Consider the following 22,497-nt stretch of genomic DNA (forward strand, 5'->3'; position numbering starts at 1 on the left):
AGCTGTTCGTGTTTCAAATTCTGGAATATTCCATTCGTCTTCCCTGGTGAAGGAATTTCGGAAAACTGCGTTCAATAACTCCGCTTTAGCGGCAGAGTCGTCGGTAACAGTACCATTGGCACTGCGCAGTGAAGGTATTGACTGCGTCTTGCAGCTCGTGTACTTTACATACGACCAGAATTTATTCGGATGTTCTACCAAATTTTGAGACAATGTTTCATTGTGGAACCTATTAAAGGCATCTCGCATTGAAGTCCGTGCCAAATTTCGCGCGTATGTAAATTTTAGCCAATCTTCGGGATTTCGCGTTCTTCTGAACTTCGCATGCTTTTTCCGTTGCCTCTTCAATAGCATTTGGACCTGTTTTGTGTACCATGAGGAATCAGTTCCATCTCTTACCAATTTACGAGGTATGAATCTTTCAATTGCTGTTGCTACTATATCTTTGAATTTGAGCCACATCTCGTCTACATTTGCATAGTCAGTTCGGAAGGAATGGAGATTGTCTCTTTGGAAGGCTTCTAGTGACACTTTATCCGCTTTTTTAAATAAAATTATTTTGCGTTTGTTTCTGGCGGATTTGGAAGAAACGGTATTGAGCCTAGCTACAACGACCTTGTGATCACTAATCCCTGTATCAGTCATGATGCTCTCTATTAGCTCTGGATTGTTTGTGGCTAAGAGGTCGAGTGTGTTCTCGCAACCATTTACAATTCGCGTGGGTTCATGGACTAACTGCTCAAAATAATTTTCGGAGAAAGCATTTAGGACACTCTCGGAAGATGTTTTCTGCCTAACACCGGTTTTGAACAAGTATTTTTGTCAACATATTGAGGGAAGGTTGAAGTCCCCACCAACTATAACTGTATGAATGGGGTATTTATTTGTTACGGACTCAAATTTCCTCTGAACACAATAGTGTGGGTATATATACCAATGTCACAAGCATCAGATGAAGAGATAAAGGAAGTGTATTAGGATATTGAATGAGTAATTCAATATGTAAGGGAACTTGAAAATATTATAACCAAGGTGGACAGGAATGAGGTTATAGAGGAAACAAAAGAAGAAAGGATAATAGGAGAATATGGGCTAGGCAGTAGGAATGAGAGGCAAAAAAATAATTGAGTTCTGCAGTAAATTTCAGATAGTAATTGTAAGAACTCTCTTCGAAAATAACAAGAGAGGTACTTGGAGAAAAGACTCAGAGACATGGGAAGATTCCAGCTTTATTACATCATTGTGAGATAGAGATTTTAAAATCAGACTGGAGTGTAAGGTTTACCCAGGTGCAGGCTAGACTCAGATCACAATTCAGTGATGATGAAGAGTAGACTGAAGTTTAAGAGAATCATATGGAAGAATCACTGCAGAACACTTAAGAACTGAAGAATGATGAGATGCATTTGAAGTTCACTAAGGATGTGGATACTGTGATAAGGAATATCACAGTAGGTAGTTCAGTTGAAGAGGACCAGAAATCTCAAAGAAGGGCAATCACACACATTGAACAGTATGGCACACATATGAGGAAGGTAACTCCAAAGAAACTCTGGGCAACTTCCATTGACCAACTAAAGGAGGAGATACAAAAATTAAATAATAATTAAATCAAGACCCTAAGTTGTCAACAAATGTAGATAAACATCCATGGGGACAGTTGAAAATGTGTGCCCCAACTGGGACCCGAAAAAACAGGTACCATTTTCATATAGTTAAGGCTAACTGGCCATTGACATTCTTCTTCTGTGTTGGATGCACACACATTGCCCGAACTCTTACGGGTCTCAGTAAGGTTGTCTGCCGCAAGTAATGAGTGTAATGGACAGGGGCACTACAAATGTACTGTGTGGACATTATGCTGGGAATGTGGGTCTCATGGGGAGGGTGCAAGGGATAAATCCCTGCAGTTGCACTATCCTCTGTACCCTCGGTGGCTCAGATGGACAGAGTGTCTGCCATGTAAGCAGGAGATCCTGGGTTCAGGTCCCGGTTGGGGCGCACATTTTCAACTGACCTCGTTGATGTATATCAATGCCTGTTACCAGCTTAGGGTCTTGATTTAATTATCATTTCATTCTAAGAGAGCTGCATGTCCGAAAGAACAGATACCATCTTCAGATAGATACAAAAATGTTGACGGAAAGACAGGAATACAGCAATACAAATCAAACTACGGAAAATCCGGGATGGAATGTAACAATATTATGAAAAAGAGAGTTGTTATTCACCATATAGCAGAGATGATGAGTCACAGGTATGCACAACAAAAAGACTGTCAAAAATAAATAAAGCTTTTGGCCATTCAGGCCTTCATCAACAATGGATGTAGATACATGCAACACACACATGGACATGCACACAAATGCAAACACAACTCACACACATGACTGCAGTCTCTTGCAACTGAGACCACACTGGGAGCAGCAGCACCAGTGCATGATGTGAATGGTGACTGGGTGGGGCTAAGGAGGAGGCTGGGATGGGGATTGGGACAGATAATATGGTGAAGGTGGCAGAGATTGAAGTGCTGCAGGTTAGATGGAGTGCCGGTATGTGAACAGGGAAGGGGCTGGATGGGTGAGGACAATGACTAAGGAAGGTTGAGGCCATGAGGGTTACAGGAATGTAGGAGAGTTCCCACCTGCGCAATTCAGAAAAGCTGGTGTTGGTGGGAGGGATCCATATGGCCAGACTGTGAAACAGTCATTGAAATGAGGGATGTCATGTTTGGCAGCGTGTTCAGCAACAGGGTGGTCCGCTTGTTTCTTGGCCACAGTTTGTTGGTGGCCATTCATGTGGACAGACAGCTTGTTGAGTGTCAAGCCCACATAGAATGCAGCACAGTGGTTGCAGCTTAGCTTGTAGATCACATGACTGGTTTCACACATAGCCCCGCCTTTGATGGGATAGGTGATGTTTGTGACCAGACTGGAGTGGGTGGTGGTGGGAGGATGTATGGGACAGGTCTTTCAGTTAGGTCTATTAGAGGTGTATGAGCCGTGAGGTATGGGTTGGGCGTAGGGATTGTGTAAGGATGGACAAGTATATTGTGTAGGCTCGATGGATGGCGGAATACCACTGTGGGAGGAGTGGGAAGGATAGTGGGCAGCACATTTTTCATTTCAGGGCATGACGACAGGTAGTCGAAACCCTGGGGGAGAATGTAATTCAGTTGCCCAGTCCTGAGTGATACTGAGTTATGAGGGAAATGTTCCTTTGTGGTCAGATGGTGGGACTTTGGGAGGTTGTGGGAGACTGAAAAGATAAGGCACAGGAGCTTTGTTTTTGAACAAGGTTGTGAGGATAATTTGGTCTGTGAAGGCTTCAGTGAGACCTTAGGTAAATTTTAAGAGGGACCATTTGTCACCGCAGTGCAATAACCATGGGTGGCTAGGCTGTATGGAAGGGACTTCTTGCTATGGAATGGGTGGCAGCTTCGAAGTGGAGGTATTTTTGGTGGTTAGTAGGTTCGATATGGACGGATGTACTGATGTAGTCATCTTTGAGGTTTTGAGAAGTGGAAGCCAAATTACTACTCAGATTCATGTGTAGCATACAGAAGACTGGTGATGTGCTATCAGCCTTCCATAAAAATATCATCCACACAGTTTCAAAGATGAAACTTCCTGGCAGATTAAAACTGTGTACCAGACCGTGACTAAAACTCAGAACTTTCACCTCTCGTGGGCTAGTGCTCCACCATTTGAGCTACCCAAGCACAACTCACACCCTGTCCCCACAGCTTCAATTCTGCCAGTACCTCACCTCCTACCTTCCAAACTTTACAGAAGCTCTTCTGCAAATCTTGCAGAACTAGCACTCCTGGAAGAAAGGATAATTTGGAGACATGGCTTAGCTACAGCCTGGGGGATGTTTCCAGAATGAGATTTCCACACTACTGCAGAGTTTTTGCTGATATGGAACTTCCTGGCAGATTAAAGCTGTGTGCCAGACCGAGACTTGATCTTGGAAACCTTTGACTTTCGTGGGCGAGCGCTCTACCATCTGAACTACCCAAGGATGACTCACGCCCCATTCTCACAGCTTCACTTCTGCCAGTACCTCATCTCGTATGAAAGTAGGAGATGAGGTACTGGCAGAAATGAAGCTGTGAGGATGGGCTGCGAGTTGTGCTTGGGTAGCTCAGATAGTAGAGCACTTGTCAGCGAAACACAAAGGTCCCAAATTCGAGTCTCGATCTGGCATACAATTTTAATCTGCCAGGAAGTTTCATATCAGCACACACTCCACTGCAGAGTGATTATCTCAATTTCCATGGTAGCAAGAGCATATAGGTGCCAGAACTATTGTACAACTAGCTTAACATTTCATGCATCCCAGCTACTGCCAAGAATAAGTTAAGGAATTCTGCTTCCTTTAAAGCAAAGTAACTCTAGATGGATGATGCATGAAGGAAATGCCGTGTGGCTAGGGCTTCCCAGCGAGTAGACCATTCACCTGGTGCAAGTCTTTCGAGTTGACACCACTTTGGTAACTTGCTTGTCGATGGGGATGAAAGGAGGATGATAAGGACAACACAACACCCAGTCACTGAGTGGAGAAAATCTCCAACCTAGCCGGGAATTGAACCCGGGCTGTTTGGTATGACATTCCGTTGCACTGACCACTCAGCTACCAGGGGTGGACATGGAGGAAAGAAAAAACAGACTAACAGAGGCAAAGAGGGCATTCATGGTCAAGTGAAGCCGACTGGTATCAAACATAGGTCTTAATTTGAGGAACGAACTTCCAAGAATATATATTCGGAGCTCAATATTGTGGAGTAGTAAATCATGGACTGTGGAAAAACCACAACTGATGTGAATCGAATTGGCAAAGAACAGAAAATGTGGAAAACACCGACAAGATGAAGGGACAGGATGACAGATAAAGAAAGAAATACTCAATTGTGAAATGAAGAGGTTGGCCCAGGGAAGGAATTCATGGTGGGTTGCATCAAACCACCCAAAAGGCAGATGGTTAAAAAAAGCAACAATTATTCAGGTCCACACACACACACACACACACACACACAAACACGCACACACATGCACGCGTGCGCGCGCGCACACACACACACACACACACACACACACACACACACACACACACACACACACACCTTTTTCCAAGGTTCAATAATGTAACATAAAGGTTCAGTGTCTGAGCTAATAAATGTTACAGTTACTATGTATGTTATTTTTGGTATATTAACTTGAGTATGGCTTCATTTTGTGAAATTGATTGATGATAATTTTCTGGCCAATATCACAAACACTGTATATGTTTAAGGTACTAGGCAACCATAGATAATGTTTTTAGGAGTTTAATTGGAAAGGTGCAGAATGTTAGCATCGTAACATCAAAGAGGAGAAGAGCAGGTATCCTTGCATAGCAGTAGAATGATGAGCTAATATCAGGATGAAATCTACATTGGGACTTTATAGTACAGCAGCATGATACATTTTCAATGAACAAAAGTAACCTTTGGTCACACTGAATGAAACACAGAAGAGTACACTTAAAAGACAGCAAAAGAGGAAGCTCAGTAATCAGATAAGGATACTAGATAATATAGGCCCTAAGGGTACATTATCTCAAAGTACAGGAATAGAGAAAAGAGTGATGTATAACATTAAACAAGATACTGTACCCTTACATGTAAATGATGTAATGAATAGGGTACATGTAACAAAGAAAGAGGACCTGCCCCTAATTGGAAGAGAATGGAGAGATACAGGAAAACTGCCTCTGTGAAAATTTGATGGTGGTAAGGGAAAGGCCCTCTGAGGAAGGTCATGTATTAGATAATTTCTACTGAAGTAGAAAATTATTGGTTTTTACATGTACTGCAAAGTTACAAAAGATAGGGACCTAACTGTCTTGTACTTGCCTAATTCATATATTGATTTAATGAGAGAATGACAGGGACATACATATTCGAGCTTTGTTTGCTACTCATAATGTAGGTAATAAGGAGTAAAGAGAGAAACAATGGTTATCATTTGTTACAAAATTGTACACCCCTCTTGCTTTGTGACAGTGACAAAAAAGAATATAATATATATATTATCAGGAAATTCTTCCAGGCTCCTGTACTGAAGTGGGACAAATGTGGCACACAAACTCCTTACCTTGAGAGTAGCAATATAGGTGGGTCTATAAAGCTCTAACTCTAATATATATGGAAATAAGGACATGTGATGTTTTTAAGCCCCTGCTGTATAGGGTGCCATGCATCTGCCCTGCCTTATGAACTTGCTTTGCAGGGCAGCCTGCATGTCATGGGATAAAAGGATTTCCAAGCCCTTGGCACACAGGCTGTGCTGCATAAGAGGCATGTTGTGGGAGAAGTACCAGCCTGGTTTATCAACCTCTTCCACAACCCTAGGGAAGGTCTGAAATAGATAGGAACAGATGGAGACAGATGAGGACAGGAGGGAATGGGTAAGGAGGGAGGGGCAGGAGGGGATCGGCAGTGAGAGAGTGAACAGAAGGGAATGAACAGAGAGGGGGCAGGGGGAGACAAACAGCAAGAGAGGAGGTGGAGGAAATGGATGGAGTGAGGGGAGGATGAGATGGGCAGCAGGAGAAGGAGAGGAGGAGATGGACAGAATGAGGGAAGGAAAGAGGAGACAGGCTGAGTGATGGGAGGAGTAGATGGACAGATAGGGGGGCAGTGAAGTGATGGGCAGAGAGGGTGGAGGAGGAGATGGACCAAGAGGTGTGTGCATTATGTGACATACATATACACAAGCAAATCTATGGCAAAAACATCTTGCCCCAAGAGGACCAACATAGTGAAGTTTAAAATACTCAAGCTCTAATGTTTATGAAGATACAGGCATGCGTGTTACTAAGCCCCTGCTGTAAAGGCCTCCTACAACAGGTGTGTTGTGTGGGAATAGTCTCGACCTGCCTTATTGACCTCCTCTGTTGGGCAGCCCATATGACTGGTTCCTTAAGGGCAACATGGGCAGTCATATAGTTAACATGCATATGTGTATGTATTGCCACACCCAACCCCCCCCCCCCCCCCCTGTTTATGACCATTGCTCATCTCATCTCTTCCCATCTTTCTGCAGACAACAACCAAGTCTGAGCAGTTGGATGACTGTGTGGTCAACCATGCATTAATTGCAATTGAGTATATCTGTATAGGCATGTGCAATAAACAACCAGTAGACTTTGGCTTGCTGGCACCTCTGATGGAGGTCATTCACAGAATGAGTTATGATGCTGATGACTTCCAAAGGCAATGTAGATTCACATAAACCTCTTCTAAATTATGACCAAAAAGAGACATACAGCAAGCTAATGGGGTGCATATGGACTTATCATGATGGCCAATGTTTTCTCGATGAACCTGCTGGTAAAGGGGAAACATTTTTAGTAAGTCTACTACTGGCAGAAGTATGATCACAAGGATATACTGCACTTGCCATTGTTAGCTCTGGTATTACTGACACACTACTATATGGAGGAATGACAGCACATTCCACACTACGTACACCATTATATATACCACACCATGACACCACATCATGCAATATAAACCAGTCCAGCGGGCGGGCTCATGTGCTACCTGATTGTATGTTAACAGTCTGGGATGAATGCTCCATGGCACATAAAAACACAGCTGAGACACTCAGAACAATGCTGCAAGACATCCACAGTAACAATATCATCACAGGTCGTGCACTAATAGTAATCTGTGGGGACTTCCAACAGAAGTAGCCAGTGATCACTTGTTGATGTAATTGCCATCTACTTAAAATATTCACCATTGTGGACACACGTGCACACACTATCATTATGGACAAATGTGAGAGTAGGCCAATGAGACAACTCTGCATACACCTTTGCACAACATCAGTTAGCATCGGAGGAGTGTACTTGCAACCATGAGGGATGGGTGATACTACCACCTGAGCTATTAGAAAATACATTTTATAAAATTTATAGCTAATGCATATATAAAGCAGATTGTATACAGGAATTTACAGGATCTCCTCTCAGACTCCTGGATAAATATCAAGCAAATTTGGCAATTTGGCACCCAAACAGCACACTTCTTGAGTATCAGTACTGAGCTAGCCTAGCTTCAATAGGAGCGAAGATACTGCAAAAATACGTTTTACAACTCCTGCTGTATAGACTGCCCTGCTTGATGGCATGTTGTGTGGGAAGCACATAGCTCTGGCATAATGACATCTTTTGCAGAGCAGGCGACATGACAGAGGCAAGAAACATACTTCCAGCAGATAGACATGGATGGGAGAGGCCAAGACTGATAATGGATGGGATGAACAGAGAGAGGGCAGCAACTGGGAATGGATGGAGAGAGGGGCTGAAAGAAATGAACAAAGAGGGGGTGGGCAGGAAGGGATAAACAGAGAGAGGTGGGAGGAGTGGTTGGGAAAAGGGAGGGGAGCAGGAGGGGGCAAAAGGAGGCAGACAGAGGAGGACAAGATTACTAATAAGGAGAGAAGGAAGGAGGGAGGAGTATGCATTGGAGGGGGAGAAGATGGATAGGGTGATGTGGGAAGGAAGAGGTGCAGAGAGAGAGGGTAGGAGATGGATAGGGGAGATAGGAGGTGAGAGAGAGGGGAGAAGCAGATGAAAAAAGAGGGTGTGTGGGAGGAGGAGTTCAGCAGCGAGAGGAGGAGGACATGATGGACTAACAGAGGAGAAGGAGTAGGAGATGGACTGAGAGATGGGAGAGGAGGTGTAGATGGACAGAAAGAGGAGAGAGAGGAGATAGACACAGGAAGTAGGGGAAGGAGCTGCACAGGGGAGGGTAGGACAGCAGGGGATGTACAAAGAAGGTGAGAGGAGTGATGGGCAAGTGGATGAGAGGAGGAGTTGGGCAGAGAAGGTGAGACGTGGAGTATATGGATGTCCATTTGTTCCAGCAGATAGCCTCAGAGCACAACCTAAAATTGTCTTTGGATAAAATTAAAGCAATGACATTTCAGACCATAAAAACACTAAGATCAGAATTAGTCTTGAATAAGGGATTCTTGGAACAAGTTAAACATTTTAATTATCCTTGGTGTAACACAATACATGTATACAACCATGGCATGAACATAAAAATTAAGAAAATTTACTTCCACATGAGGAATGATTCTAAAAAAAAATTTCACAATAAAGCAAGGCAGGCCCAGTTTAAGGACAAAGTGACACAAATGCTGTTTGTGGTGCTGAGATGAGAGGGGTGCTAAAATGGTAAGATTTCTATAAAAGATGTATCACAATTATTAGCAGCTGCTAAGGTGCCAAGCTGAATGGCAAGATTTATGCACAGTCTGTATCACAATTTGTAGTGAAAACTGACATGGGTGGAAGGGTCTGACAAGGGAACCTCCCCATCGCACCCTCCTCAGATTTAGTTATAAGTTGGCACAGTGGATAGGCCTTGAAAAACTGAACACAGATCAATCGAGAAAACAGGAAGAAGTTGTGTGGAACTATGAAAAAATAAGCAAAATATACAATCTGAGTAGTCCATGCGCAAGATAAGCAACTTCAATGAAAGTGTAGACTTAGGAGCGCCGTGGTCCCGTGGTTAGCGTGAGCAGCTGTGGAAAGAGAGGTTCTTGGTTCAAGTCTTCCCTCAAGTGAAATAATTACTTCTTTTTTTTCGCAAAGTTATGATCTGTCCGTTCGTTCATTGACGTCTCTGTTCACTGTAATAAGTTTAGTGTCTGTGTTTTGTGACCGCACCGCAAAACCGTGCGATTAGTAGACGAAAGGACGTGCCTCTCCAATGGGAACCGACAACATTTGATAGCAAGGTCATAAGTCAACCGATTCCTCCACAGGAAAACACGTCTGATATATTCTACACGACACTGGTGACGGCATGTGCGTCACATAATTGTCTGAAAATAAAAAATTAAAATATTCATTCAAGGGATGATTTGAACCAAGGACCTTTCGTTTTGCAGCTGCTCACGCTAACCATGAGACCACGGCGCTCCTACAGAGAAGTGGTCCTTGATGTTGCTTATGTTACGCATGGACTACTCAGTTTGTATATTTTGCTTATTTTTTTCATAGTTCCACACAACTTCTTCCTGTTTTCTAGATTGATCTGTGTTCAGTTTTTCAAGGCCTATCCACTGTGTCAACTTGTAACTAAATCTGAGGGGGGTGCGATGGGGAGGTTCCCTTGTGAGTAAGCAGTTTTGGAGGTGTGTGTGTGTGTGTGTGTGTGTGTGTGTGTGTGTGTGTGTGTGTGTGTGTGTGTAATCTTGAACTGGCCATGAAATCAGGAAAGAAACCCTCCTATAGTTTCACAGAACCATACCTCTACCAAACCTTACTTATGTAAGTGAAGCATGGGTAGCAACATCTCTGGGACTGCCCTTTGGCAGCACTGATTATGTGGATGGAGATGCTTGCATATTTGCATGAACGTGAAGGTTATACTAGCTGCAGCATAGCTACTAGCAGCGTATCCCATGCTGGACAGGTCTCAGTGAATGAATGAGATGAAGCATGTCTCATGATGTCCCATCTCTCCTACATCTACTCCCACAGTCCCTCCTCAATTTTCCCTGTACCCAGCCCAAAGTGCAATGCAATCCATGCTGTGTGGTGCCTGGCACATGGATGGATGTGTCATGAATGGATGCTCATTGCAGGCAACCTTCATGAGTAATTAGCCATGCACTTCATCTGGGTCCTTGGTGTAGGCCTGACATATCCCCAATCTTCATGGGATAAAAACAGGGAACATGAAAAACAAAACAAAAACCAAGAGTCTTTATGAGACCAAAGCATCAGGGTTGGAAGCAATGGAAGCTGTTTCCTCAACTGAATCGTGACAGCCAAGTCAAAGAAGTGGAAATCGTATGGAAAATTTGGGCCATGTCAAGATCAAATCCCTGTCTGGGCTCTGAGGAGAAAACTTTTCAGAAAACAAAAACAACTGACAAGGCAAGGAATAGCTTCCTAAACACTGTCTCAGAGTGACAGTGATAGACAGAACTCTTCTACCTTCAAGCAAGGCAACAAGAAAACAAGGGAAGAGTCTAACACTCACACTTCTCAAGATAATCAGTTACAGAAAGAGTTGAACCAAAAATAGTTAAACAGATTTATAGCACTGCAGTCTCAGTTTTTAGAATGGCAGTTAATCAACCGTTACAAAAATCATCTCACAGAGCAAAAGCTAGTTCAGATGGGTCTCTTTAGGAAGACTGTGGAGGATACAAGTCCAGGACTCAAATTCATGAGGGTCTATTTGGACAAAGATTCTCTAATCTTGAGGAGAGAGGACTAGCTGAATACATACATAGGTAGGAATGATCATCAAAATAAAATAAGAGAAATCAGAGCTTCAACAGAAAGGTTTAAGTGTTCGTTTTTCCCGTGCTCTGTTCGGGAATGGAATGGTTGAGAGATAGTATGATTGTGGTTCGATGAACCCTCTACCAAGCACTTAAATGTGAATTGCAGAGTAGTCATGTAGATGTAGATGAAATGATGCCCAAGATATCTCCATAGGGGGGATGAAACTGCTGGTAAAGACAGCAACTGAACTCTTCAGGACCACAAAGATATCAATTTGGATACCACAAGTTCTTAAGGACACTTCTCCAAAGACACTATTCAAGAAAGTATGGGCATAGAACCAGAGGGCCTCATCAGAGGACTGGAGGATAATTAATGGGAAAATCATATCTGAGAGCCAAACCTTGTGAAAGTCAGTGAAGAATCCCTGAGGGCAATGTGAGAATCAGGCCTGAAACTTTATTTAGGGTTCTTGGCAGTTACATAAGGATAATTAAAATGTAGGAAGCGGCCATTGCAGCAAACTGGTGGCGGCAAGTGATGCAGATAAACCTCCAACACAGTAAGGGGGCAACTGCTGCCCTGAGCCATCTTCTTGGGAAACATTGAGACACAGTAGATGGATGCCTCCCATCTGTTACATTTTTCTGTTCTTATAAACAACCAATTCTTTTCACTAATTTTTATCTTATTTTCAACACATTTATATGTTGACATGTAACACTTACTTAAAAATCTCAAAATCCTATTTAGACATAATTTGACTTAAATTTATTATATGGATTCTCATTTCAAGAGTCTGATTCCATTAATGTAATTAGTTTTCATTAGTGCACTTTTAAGAAAAAGTTACAATTAATTTAAGTTAGCACTGCAGTTCACTATTTGCAAAAAATCTATAAGCTAATACTTATATTTGAGAAGTGTGATCTACACCATTTGAAACTTAAGCAACCTCAGTTACCTGTAAAGTTTTTAAATTATCTAAAATTAATTATCTTGTGTGGTAATTAACATCAAAGTTTGTAGACAGTACCACTTTCAATTTCATGTTTCATTATAACCATTGTTCGATCCGGAACTATGCATATATTTGTTACTTTAATTTTTCTGTACAGTATGGCAAATGGCATTAATTGAATAACTCACTAATTAATAATTTCATATAACTGACTGTAATTTGAAATATGGTGCTCATTCATATACACAATTTGTGCCTACAAATTTTTATAAATTTGTAATCATCCAACATTTTCTGTAACCCAGAATGTTTTTATTTCTTTTAGTTCAACACAACATACGCCAACCTAGCCATATTTCAAAGCATAATGCAGCCTATTCTTAAACTAATAGTTTGTTATTATGTTCACCTGCACGTAGTTGGGTGTCACCCAAAATTGCCAGTTTGTGATTTGAAAGCTTACAAGTAACTTTTATGTTGGAGATACTCTCCTTGTTAATGCATGCCACCAATACATAGGCACAGTATTCAGAATCTTGAATATTAACTCAAACTTTAGCCAATTTAGCTTTAATACCTGTTACAGTCTTTTGTTTATTTAGAATTCATGACTGAAGCTAGTTTGCTGAAAACTGTGCTAATTGCAAAACATCAGTAATTTCAGTTTTCATTGTCAGTGATCATTTGTAAACACCCTGAAGTAGATGAAAAAGGCAAGTAAATAACAATAGCATTTATACACCAAATAACAAAATCATGGTAGCTGCTCTTGCACCCATTTGGTTTCAGACTAAAAAGTTTAATTAGTAAAAAGATTGTTACTAAAATAGAATCCTTTAGTTAGGCAAACTAGACAGCATAATACAATAGAAATTGTTGCTGTATCTAAAAGTTGTCATTCAGACAAATCTTCTACCACTATTTAGTTACTCAGAAATACAAATATTTGATTGTAATGTATGGAAATCTAATAAATAAATAACATTAGTTCTAATTATTGTTAAATTTATATAAAGTATATAAAGTGCGAGATTGACTACAGAGCTAGTTTGCTGCTTGCTGATCAATGTTGAGCTAATAGTAATGTTGGGTTATTAATCACTGAGAGACAGAGTGCATAATTACCTAACAGAACTGTAAGCATAGTATTATTAGAGGTATTTCTCTTTTGTTTTGACATCACTTTATGAAAAGCTATCAAAGCATATTCACAGTTTCAAGTCAAAGTGCTTAGGGAGTTAACTCTCATTCACATTACAAAACTAATTTCAAAGACAATATATAATTAATTGATAATTCGTACACCCAGCCTCTGGCAGAATAAGAATTACTACTATTAATATTCAAATAATAATTATTACTATATTCTTTTTTATTATTTTTTATTAATTGCTATTATATTTCACTGGCATCAGTAGTATAACTGACTTTTCAAAGATAATCCTTATCGCTACAGAGTTTCTTTTTGTGGACACAAACATTGTTTATTTTTTTCATTTAAACAGCTCAGTTCATATACACCAACAGCTGATTGCACTGAACACCGATTCATGCGGCCAACATCAAAATTAGAATCCTGAGACCTAATTTTATTGTTGTTACTGATTAAATGTATGTATAAAACACATAGTGAATTGTAATTAATGAATAAAACGTTTCCGTTACATGTATTATACACATTGGAATGACAACAAGCTGACTTAGTATCTGGATTAGTGTTCGCAGACCCACACTGTTCTTTACATCCAAGACAGACTGTGAGGTAAGGACTCGAATGCAAATGACCAGGTTTCTAATTGAAGCCCGCATCCCCTGGTCGTGCAGTAGCGTTCTCGCTTCCCATGCCTGGGTTCCCGGGTTCGATTCCCGGCGGGGTCAGGGATTTTCTCTGCCTCGTGATGGCTGGGTGTTGTGTGATGTCCTTAGGTTAGTTAGGTTTAAGTAGTTCTAAGTTCTAGGGGACTGATGACCATGGATGTTAAGTCCCATAGTGCTCAGAGCCAGCCATTTCTAATTGAAGCTAATCAGTAGTACCTGGATGCATACAATTAATAATAAATTTTACACATAGCTGCTTTCTACCACTTTGATTGAAACTATTAGTGTAGAAAGTGTTATTTATTTATTGTCTGATTTTTGTGTGTGACACTATTTACATCAGTTAGCACAATGGTTAGACCGAGTACAAGACATAATCATTTGGAACTCGAAAATTATGAAACTGATGACCAGGTGGAGAATATTCCTGAGTCGTTGGCAGGAGGGACTATAGTGAGTGAAACTTCCTGGCAGATTAAAACTGTGTGCCGGACCGAGACTCGAACTCGGGACAAACTACAATCCCACCTGACAGTGTACAATCGAAGACTGATATTTATCAACAGCATTTACAATCGCTGGGGGAACAAGTCTGTTGGACCCGCAGTTGAAATCAGCTGCAAGAGATCAGCATAAAGTGAACAAACACAGGCAGAGCTAGCGAATTCATGCGATAAGCTTGCATTGCTTTTCCAGAAATTGGAAATAATGGAACAACAAAGAGAAAGAGAGCATGAGGATGATATCCAACAGCAAAATGAGTTTTTTGAAAAGGTTGAGACTAACATAACCCCTAAAGTGGACGAGATGTTAGTCAAACGCAAACAAGCATTAGTCCAAAAGTTCAATCCTGCTCTAGATGACAGGGATCACTGTATATTAGAACATGTTAATAACAAAACAGAAAAGGTAGAATCAGATGTATCTGAAGTTAAGAAAAGTTTGAAAGATTTACCAAACAAAGTAAATAATTTGGCCAGAGAAGTATCCGAGGTCAAAGAGTTACAGGAATCTTTCAATGCCAAAGTCAAACAACTAACCATGGGCATTGAGGAGATTTCTTTAAACATGAAATGAAAAGTAGAAGGTGAAGTGAAGTTAGTGATGCTTGACCATGTTGGACATAAGAGTCATGAAGGTATAAGCATAAACCACAAACCTTTAAGATATGAGATTATCAGAAAACCACTGGGTGACTGTGATCATAGAATCATGATCTGTACTGCACCTACTCCAAGCTGCAGTAGTTCATTTAATGTACAGAAGGTGGAAATAATGTGTCAAATCAGGACACATACAGAAATTCACCAGCAAATAATGTGACTGTCAGTCCATACGCAGTGAGTGCATGTAGAAATAATCCGATAGATGTGCACAATAATGTACCCACTCTTGCTAAAGGAAATATGAATAGTCATTGTTGAAACACAGACAGATTCAGGTGTTTTCTGAAGAAAAGTATTGTTTGTACTTGGAATGTAATGCAATGTAAGTAGTACAATACCTTAGTGAGTAATGAAGTTTTATGTTATGTGATAAATATCATTGGTAGTTTGTAGTTTTATAATAGGGAATTGCATTAATAAGACTTTCAGCCTTAAGGGTGACCCTGACACAGAAACAAAGTAGAATTAGCAAGAAATAACCACACTGAAAATATAACTAAGAGAAAGATTTCATTTTTATTTGTATATAGTAGGAGAAGAATTTCTTTTGTATTTTTTGTGATTAACTAATTTTAATAAGTAGGGAGAATGGTGTGATTTAATAATATGACCAAGTACTTAGAGGAGTGCATATGATGTATCAAAGGGTAGTCCTGATGGTTGACTGATTTCTTGGAGTGTGATTGTAAACAGGCATGTTTTAATTACTTAAGAACACTGTTGAGATCTAAGTAACAGTTTTGTTTGCTCCAGCAGTACCCTTCAGCCATGTAATTGCATGTGTCCAGGGGCACTATTGAGAATTAAAGGAATATATGTTCTTGTGTAGAGAAAGTAGCTGCATGGCATAAAATTTAGAGCCATGGTATATAAGGAATGATGCGAACGTAAAAATGAATTGCACACATGCAATGGAGACCTGGTTTTTGGACAAATGGTTCCTCGCTTAAAATTTTAAATAGTTAAAAGTGTGGATCTGTGATAAGTGACGAATAACACATGTGTAACTGTCTGAGGATTGGTAGTCCACATGGCCAAAGGTCTACTTTCAGAATGAAAGGTTGAGGGAAGCCAATGACATAAAATGAGTGTTTGATGACTCTCGTTGATAATTTCTTTAATTTATCCGATGAGCAGTTTTTTCCTGATGTTGTTAATATTGTTAACATTTATGAGTTTATTGTTAACATTTATGTGTTTATTGTTAACATTTATGAAATGTTTGCAAAGTAATGAAATTTGTTGGTTGGCATTGATTCAAAATGGCTCTGAGCACTATGGGACTTAACTTCTGAGGTCATCAGTCCCCTAGAACTTAGAACTACTTAAACCTAACTAACCTAAGGTCATCACACACATCCATGCCCGAGGCAGGATTTGAACCTGTGACCGTAGCGGTCGCACGGTTCCAGACTGTAGCGCCTAGAACCACTCGGCCACCCCGGCCGGTGTTGGCATTGATTATTTCTTTATTTACACATGACCAAGATGGTAAGTCAGGCTGATGTGGGATGTTCAGCACTACAACATTTGTGGGTGTCAACTGTCCTAAGCAGCTTTTTAATTCTTGTTTTGCTTTGTGAGTTTAGTTTTTGTACACGTCATTTGACCCACCAAATAGCAAAACAAAATCTTCAGAGGATAAGTCAGCAACATTTGTGAATTGTACATGCTTGCAAACTTCTGACATGGAAGCACCAGGCTTTATGTAAGCGATTGTTTGTACACTGGACAGACCATTCAAAAGGCAAGAAAATCCATGACCATGACTGTCTGCCATCACTACTACTTTTCTTCATTTAGGTTTCTCTGCATGTTTAGAAGGGCATCCGGCATTATAGCCAAAAAGTTTAGTATCAGCACTGGACAAACATTTGATATTTAAGTCATGCAAGTGTTCAGGTCTTTCAGACTCATTTTCTTTCATAGCTGTAATTGAGCTGTTAGACATTCTTTAGGATGTATCACTCCGTGTATTTGTAGTTTCATATTCAGCTCAGAAATTTGTTTTATCACATGCACAATGTTTCTTATCTTACACGGTTGATTGCACACTGAATCTGCTCGTAAACACAATATTAGGTTCATATAATAAGCTTCGTTGAGAATGTGACACTGTTTTCCACTTTGCCTGGAATTTTGAGGTTATTGTGAGGCAAGTTTGCTGTCGGTTCACACTTCCTGGATGTTAATTTTTTTAGTTCGCTCATCAGAATATTAATGGTTAGATGCAGACTACTTACATTATCATTTAACTTCCTGATTTCATCACTACAATTAGTTCACATGCTATTTTTATCAGTATAATTTTCACTTTTTTTTCACATGAGCACTATGCATATCAACAATAGCTGCTATCTTATGTCTTAATAATGAAAGAAAACAATTCAACACCAAGAAAGTAAGAAATGCAGGAGCATTAATATAGAAGGAGTTGCATCACTAGTGACAGGGATGACTGTGCCAGAATTTATCAAACATCTTCAAAAAGTATTCATTCATTCATTCATTTATTTATTGGTCCATTTGATTCATTACATACTTAAATAGTACATTGAATATAGGACAAGTCAAAGTTGCAAAAGGAGCAGAAACACACACACACACACACACACACACACACACACACACACACACAGAGAGAGAGAGAGAGAGAGAGAGAGAGAGAGAGAGAGAGAGAGAGCATGACAAAATTAATTACAGATAACAATCATAAATTACAAGTGACAAATATAGCAATTTGAATTTAACCATTATTACATAATCATTGTTTACTAGGCAATTTTTGTAATGTAAAAATTCTTTTACAGAGTAGAAACATTTTTCCACTAGAAATGACTTAAGATTATGTTTAAAAAAAAATTATGTTGCTGCGATTTTAAATCACTGGGTAAGCTGTTATATAGCTGAACTGTTATCTGTGATACACTTTTTTGGTACAGTGCTGTTCTACACTGTGACATGTGGATATTATTTGTGTTTCTTGTGTTGTGACTATGTATATGCTTATTTTGTTGAAGATGTCCAGTTTGGCTTAAAAGATACTCATTTGCAAACAGGATACACTCATATATGTAAATGCTTGGTAGGCTCATTATTTTCATCTGGATGAAATGTGGTCTACATGTTTCCAGTTTTCTTAGGTTGCAGATAGCCCTGATTGCTCTTTTCTGCATCCTAAAGATCTTTATGCTGGTGGCTGAATTTCCCCAGAAGATTAGCCCATATCGAAGTGGTGCATGGAAGTACGCATAATACGCCTGAATAACTGTTGATTTGCTCGCACTTTTATTTAACACACGCAGAGCATAACAAGCTTTTGAAAGTTTTTTCTCAAGTTCTTTTACATGACAGTCCCATTTTAAATTATCTTGTACCCATAGGTCTAGAACCTTAGCATCAGTAACCGAGTTCAGTAACATATTTTCAAGGTATGGTACTGTAACAAAGTTTTGCACGTGTGGAGGAGAGTGGAAATTCATGAAGACAGTTTTTTCTCTATTTATTATTATTTTATTTTTGTTAAACCAGCCAGTAATTTGGGACATTACAGTATCTATTGCTACTTCCAATGAGATTTTGTCAGCAGCTGTTATTAATATGCTGGTGTCATCAGCAAATAAGATTAGTTTTCCCAATTTAATAAAGTCATATATATCATCAATATAAAGGAGGAACAGTAGAGGTCCTAGGACAGAACCTTGTGGCACTCCATACTTTATTGTTGATTTACTGGAGACATGTGTTGTTATGTTAATATTTCCTTGTACTGAAATGTCATCATGCCTTAAAACCACCACTTCCTGCGTGTTATCTAGGTAAGATCTTATCCACTGATTTGGGATTCCTCGGACACCTTTTTGATCTAATTTGTGAATGAGGAACTGATGGTCAATTATGTTGAAAGCTTCTGAAAGGTCCAGAAGGATACCAGTAGCATATTTTCTGTCATCCAGTGCTTTAAGCACATCTTCTATGTACTCGTACATTGCTGTTGTTGTAGACTTTGATTTACTGAATCCAGGTTGATTTGCTGAGAGTAATGAATTTTTTGTAATGTAGCTTAGTAGTCTATTGTAGAAAATTTTCTCAAATATTTTGGAGAAAACACTGAGTTGGGATATTGGACGATAATTATTTACATTTTCAGAGTCCCCTTTTTTGAACTGTGGAGTTACTTTAGCTGTTTTTAGGCCATTGGGAAAAATTCCAGTTGATAGGGAGTTGTATAATATATATGTTAGAGGTTTTAATACATTATCAGATGACTTATTGAAGACATAGTCTGGCACACCATCCAGTCTCCATGAACATTTGTTTTTGAGTGACCTTATTATTTGTTTCACCTCTGTTTCCATGATTGTTTGAATGAACATAGACTTAACACTAGCATTTAAATAATTTGGTAGGCATGTAGGTCCAGCGTCATACTGATTTTTGATTAACTGCTTTGCTATATTAGTAAAGTACATGTTAAACTTTTCAGCTACCTCTTATGGAAATTTTACTTTCAATTTCATGTTATGCACTGATACACTGATTGATTCTGTGTTTATGTCTTATGTGTTAGTGATCAGTTAGCCCTGAAATGATTTTCAACCACTCCTTTTTTTATTTGTACCTTATAGATAGGGAACAAGAAACAGTGAACTGCTAAAATCATAATGAGTTTCCATGACAACATTTTGTATGATGAAAGGGGAGAACAAATTAAACAATTTGAAACCATAGTTCTGATGTCTTGGTACATAAAAAAATAGTTTTACAAACTTTTAAACGCAACTACACATACCTGTACATGTTCATAACCATTCCAGGAGAACAGTACCCACATTGTGTGCCATTGAAAGCAGCAAGTGTCTTCTGAACTGCATTATACCCAATTCTTCTATTACCAATTCCTTCAATTGTTGTTATCTTACAGTTGTGGCATGAAAATACTGGCATCAAACACTGTAAAACAACAATAAAATTAAAATTTTTGATGACACAAAAGTAATATTTAATTGTTCAACAAAAATACCCAGAAACAAGCTAAAAGATTTCAGAGGGAGGCCCAAGTAAACAATCATTGCCATATAAAGTGTACTCAGGAAATCCATATACACTTGCTAATGGTTGTTGCTGGGTATCAAGAAGTAAATCTAATCTAATCTAATCTAAGAAACGTTAGTCCCTACTACAAGCACTACATGAAGTACTATTACTTCAGTGATGATATTACAAATATACTATTTAGGCAACAAATGAAAATGTATTAGCCGTTTGACATATGATGTGCCTGCTCACTCTTCTGCATGTACTGGAACTCATATAGACTTTCATTATTACATTGCTGGGCTGGTAAATGTATCCCAGTTCTTTGACCATCAAATTTCCCCACCAATCCTAAATGTTTGAAAATGTACCAAGACTGTGTATTGATGATGTGAAGATTGCATGCATGATCACGAGTGCTTGTTTGAACAACTACATGGCAAGAAAATGAAAATAAATTACGTTAAATGCATTTTGCCTATGTTTCCCTTTCCCTGTCAATTAAAAATGGTATTTGTATTTGCAGACCCATGTCCAGTGGCACAGCTGTTGCTTGTGGCCTCTCCATTACCTCTTTGATTCTGGCTATATACATTTGGAGCACCATAAACAAACTATAAGATATTTTTTTGTTCAGCTAGTGTATTAACGTAAGTAGTTGTTAATAGTATGTTCTTTTTACATAGGAGACTTACAGAATTGACTGCAAATGATTCCACTTTCTGGCTTACAGGATGTTTTCTTGTCATCATAACAATACATGAGCCACAGCCTCCTTCATGGCACATTGCCTTAGTTCCTTTGAGGTTGACATAATTTCTTATGTAAGTGTTCAGTGAAGTGCCCATAGGAACTGTGTTATCCACTGTAAGATGAAATTATTATTTCAGTTTCTGGTTTATTCCATATGGATATAGTGTTTAAAAATCAGCAGTTCATACAAAAACATATTCAGATAATAATAACAATAATAAATTTTGCAATAAAACATCTCTTACAGCACATAAAAACCCTCATTGAATTACAAATGTTGGAAGGCATTAAGGTTACAACCCACCACATAGTTGCGACACTGAGTAGTTGTTACAAGATAAATTACATTGAAATTGTTGGTGTGGCCAAGAGTAAAGTTGGTAGAAAATGAAAACAAGCCACTGAGCATAATGTGCTCTTTGACAATGAATGTTACTCAAATCATGACATCTTGACCCACTCCCCCTCCAATAACAGCTTATCTGAAGAAAACAAATGTCAGGAATTTAGTGACGTGCATAGATCCTCACCTGAGGTATGGGTGCAGAGTTGTAAGGTGTGTCACAGAAGTAGGTAGATGCAGCTAGTAGTTCAACAACCATCAGATGCCACCATTCACAGATGCAGGTGCAGCCTCTGGTCATGCACTCTGAAAGCTGGTTGACAGCTTTTACAGACAGGCCTGGCCAGCTGTAACTGTTATGTGTTTAACTCTGCATATGTGTTGTTGGACTATTACTGTGAGTTCCTCTGTGGCTAGTGTACCCGTTATAATAAATTGTTTTCTAGACTTAAAGTTTGTTGTGTGAGTCATCACATGTGATGTTCTCTTGTAGGATTAGAATGCATTGACAACAGGACAGGATAATGTGTTCCAATCCCTCAATAGAACACCACATGATGACTGACACAACAAACTTTATTAAGTTTAGGAAATAACTTATTATGATTGATACACTAGCCACAGTGTCTCACAATAATAGGTTGATAACACATATGCAGAGGTAAACATATAACTGAGTTAGAACTGGCACAGCCAGATACCAAAAGCTATTGGCTAGCATGCAGTGTGAGTGGATGAGAGGCTATGAGGACATCTACGAGTGGTGGCCTCAGACAGTTGTCGAACCTCTAGTTGCATTTGCTGACTTCTGTGGCATGCCTTATGATTGCGAGCCTGATTTTTGGGTATGGATCTATGTAAGTCACCACACCCTTCCCCACTTGGGTGGGAGGGGGGGGGGGGGCAGTGGCGAGAGTTGCTGATCCATAGGGTGAGTTGGGGATGGCTGCAGTGTGAAGATGGTGTCTTCCTCCATGGAAGCCCCTGAGCGAACTGCAGTTACCAGAGACTGGGGATATTGGCAAAAGTGGTCAGTGTGAGGAGATCCCCACTACCCCCACCATCAGATGATAAGATGATAAATCTGGTCACAGGCAGCATAAATCAGGATC

The 22,497-nt window shown here is 39.6% G+C and overlaps 1 protein-coding gene across 1 annotated transcript in view; it reads right to left on the reverse strand.

Annotated features, from left to right (window-relative positions):
• Positions 1-22,106, reverse strand: part of LOC126204155 (xanthine dehydrogenase-like) — a 316,025-nt gene extending 293,919 nt beyond the window's left edge. The window contains 5 exon segments of the mRNA XM_049938563.1: positions 20,045-20,205; positions 20,985-21,154; positions 21,389-21,524; positions 21,573-21,738; positions 22,018-22,106. Of these exon segments, the coding sequence (XP_049794520.1) occupies positions 20,045-20,205; positions 20,985-21,154; positions 21,389-21,524; positions 21,573-21,738; positions 22,018-22,106 (722 nt within the window).
• Between the last annotated feature and the right edge of the window lie 391 nt (positions 22,107-22,497).

This window comes from Schistocerca nitens, chromosome 9 (assembly GCF_023898315.1).
Source record: "Schistocerca nitens isolate TAMUIC-IGC-003100 chromosome 9, iqSchNite1.1, whole genome shotgun sequence".
NCBI classification, from domain to species: Eukaryota; Metazoa; Arthropoda; class Insecta; order Orthoptera; family Acrididae; genus Schistocerca; species Schistocerca nitens.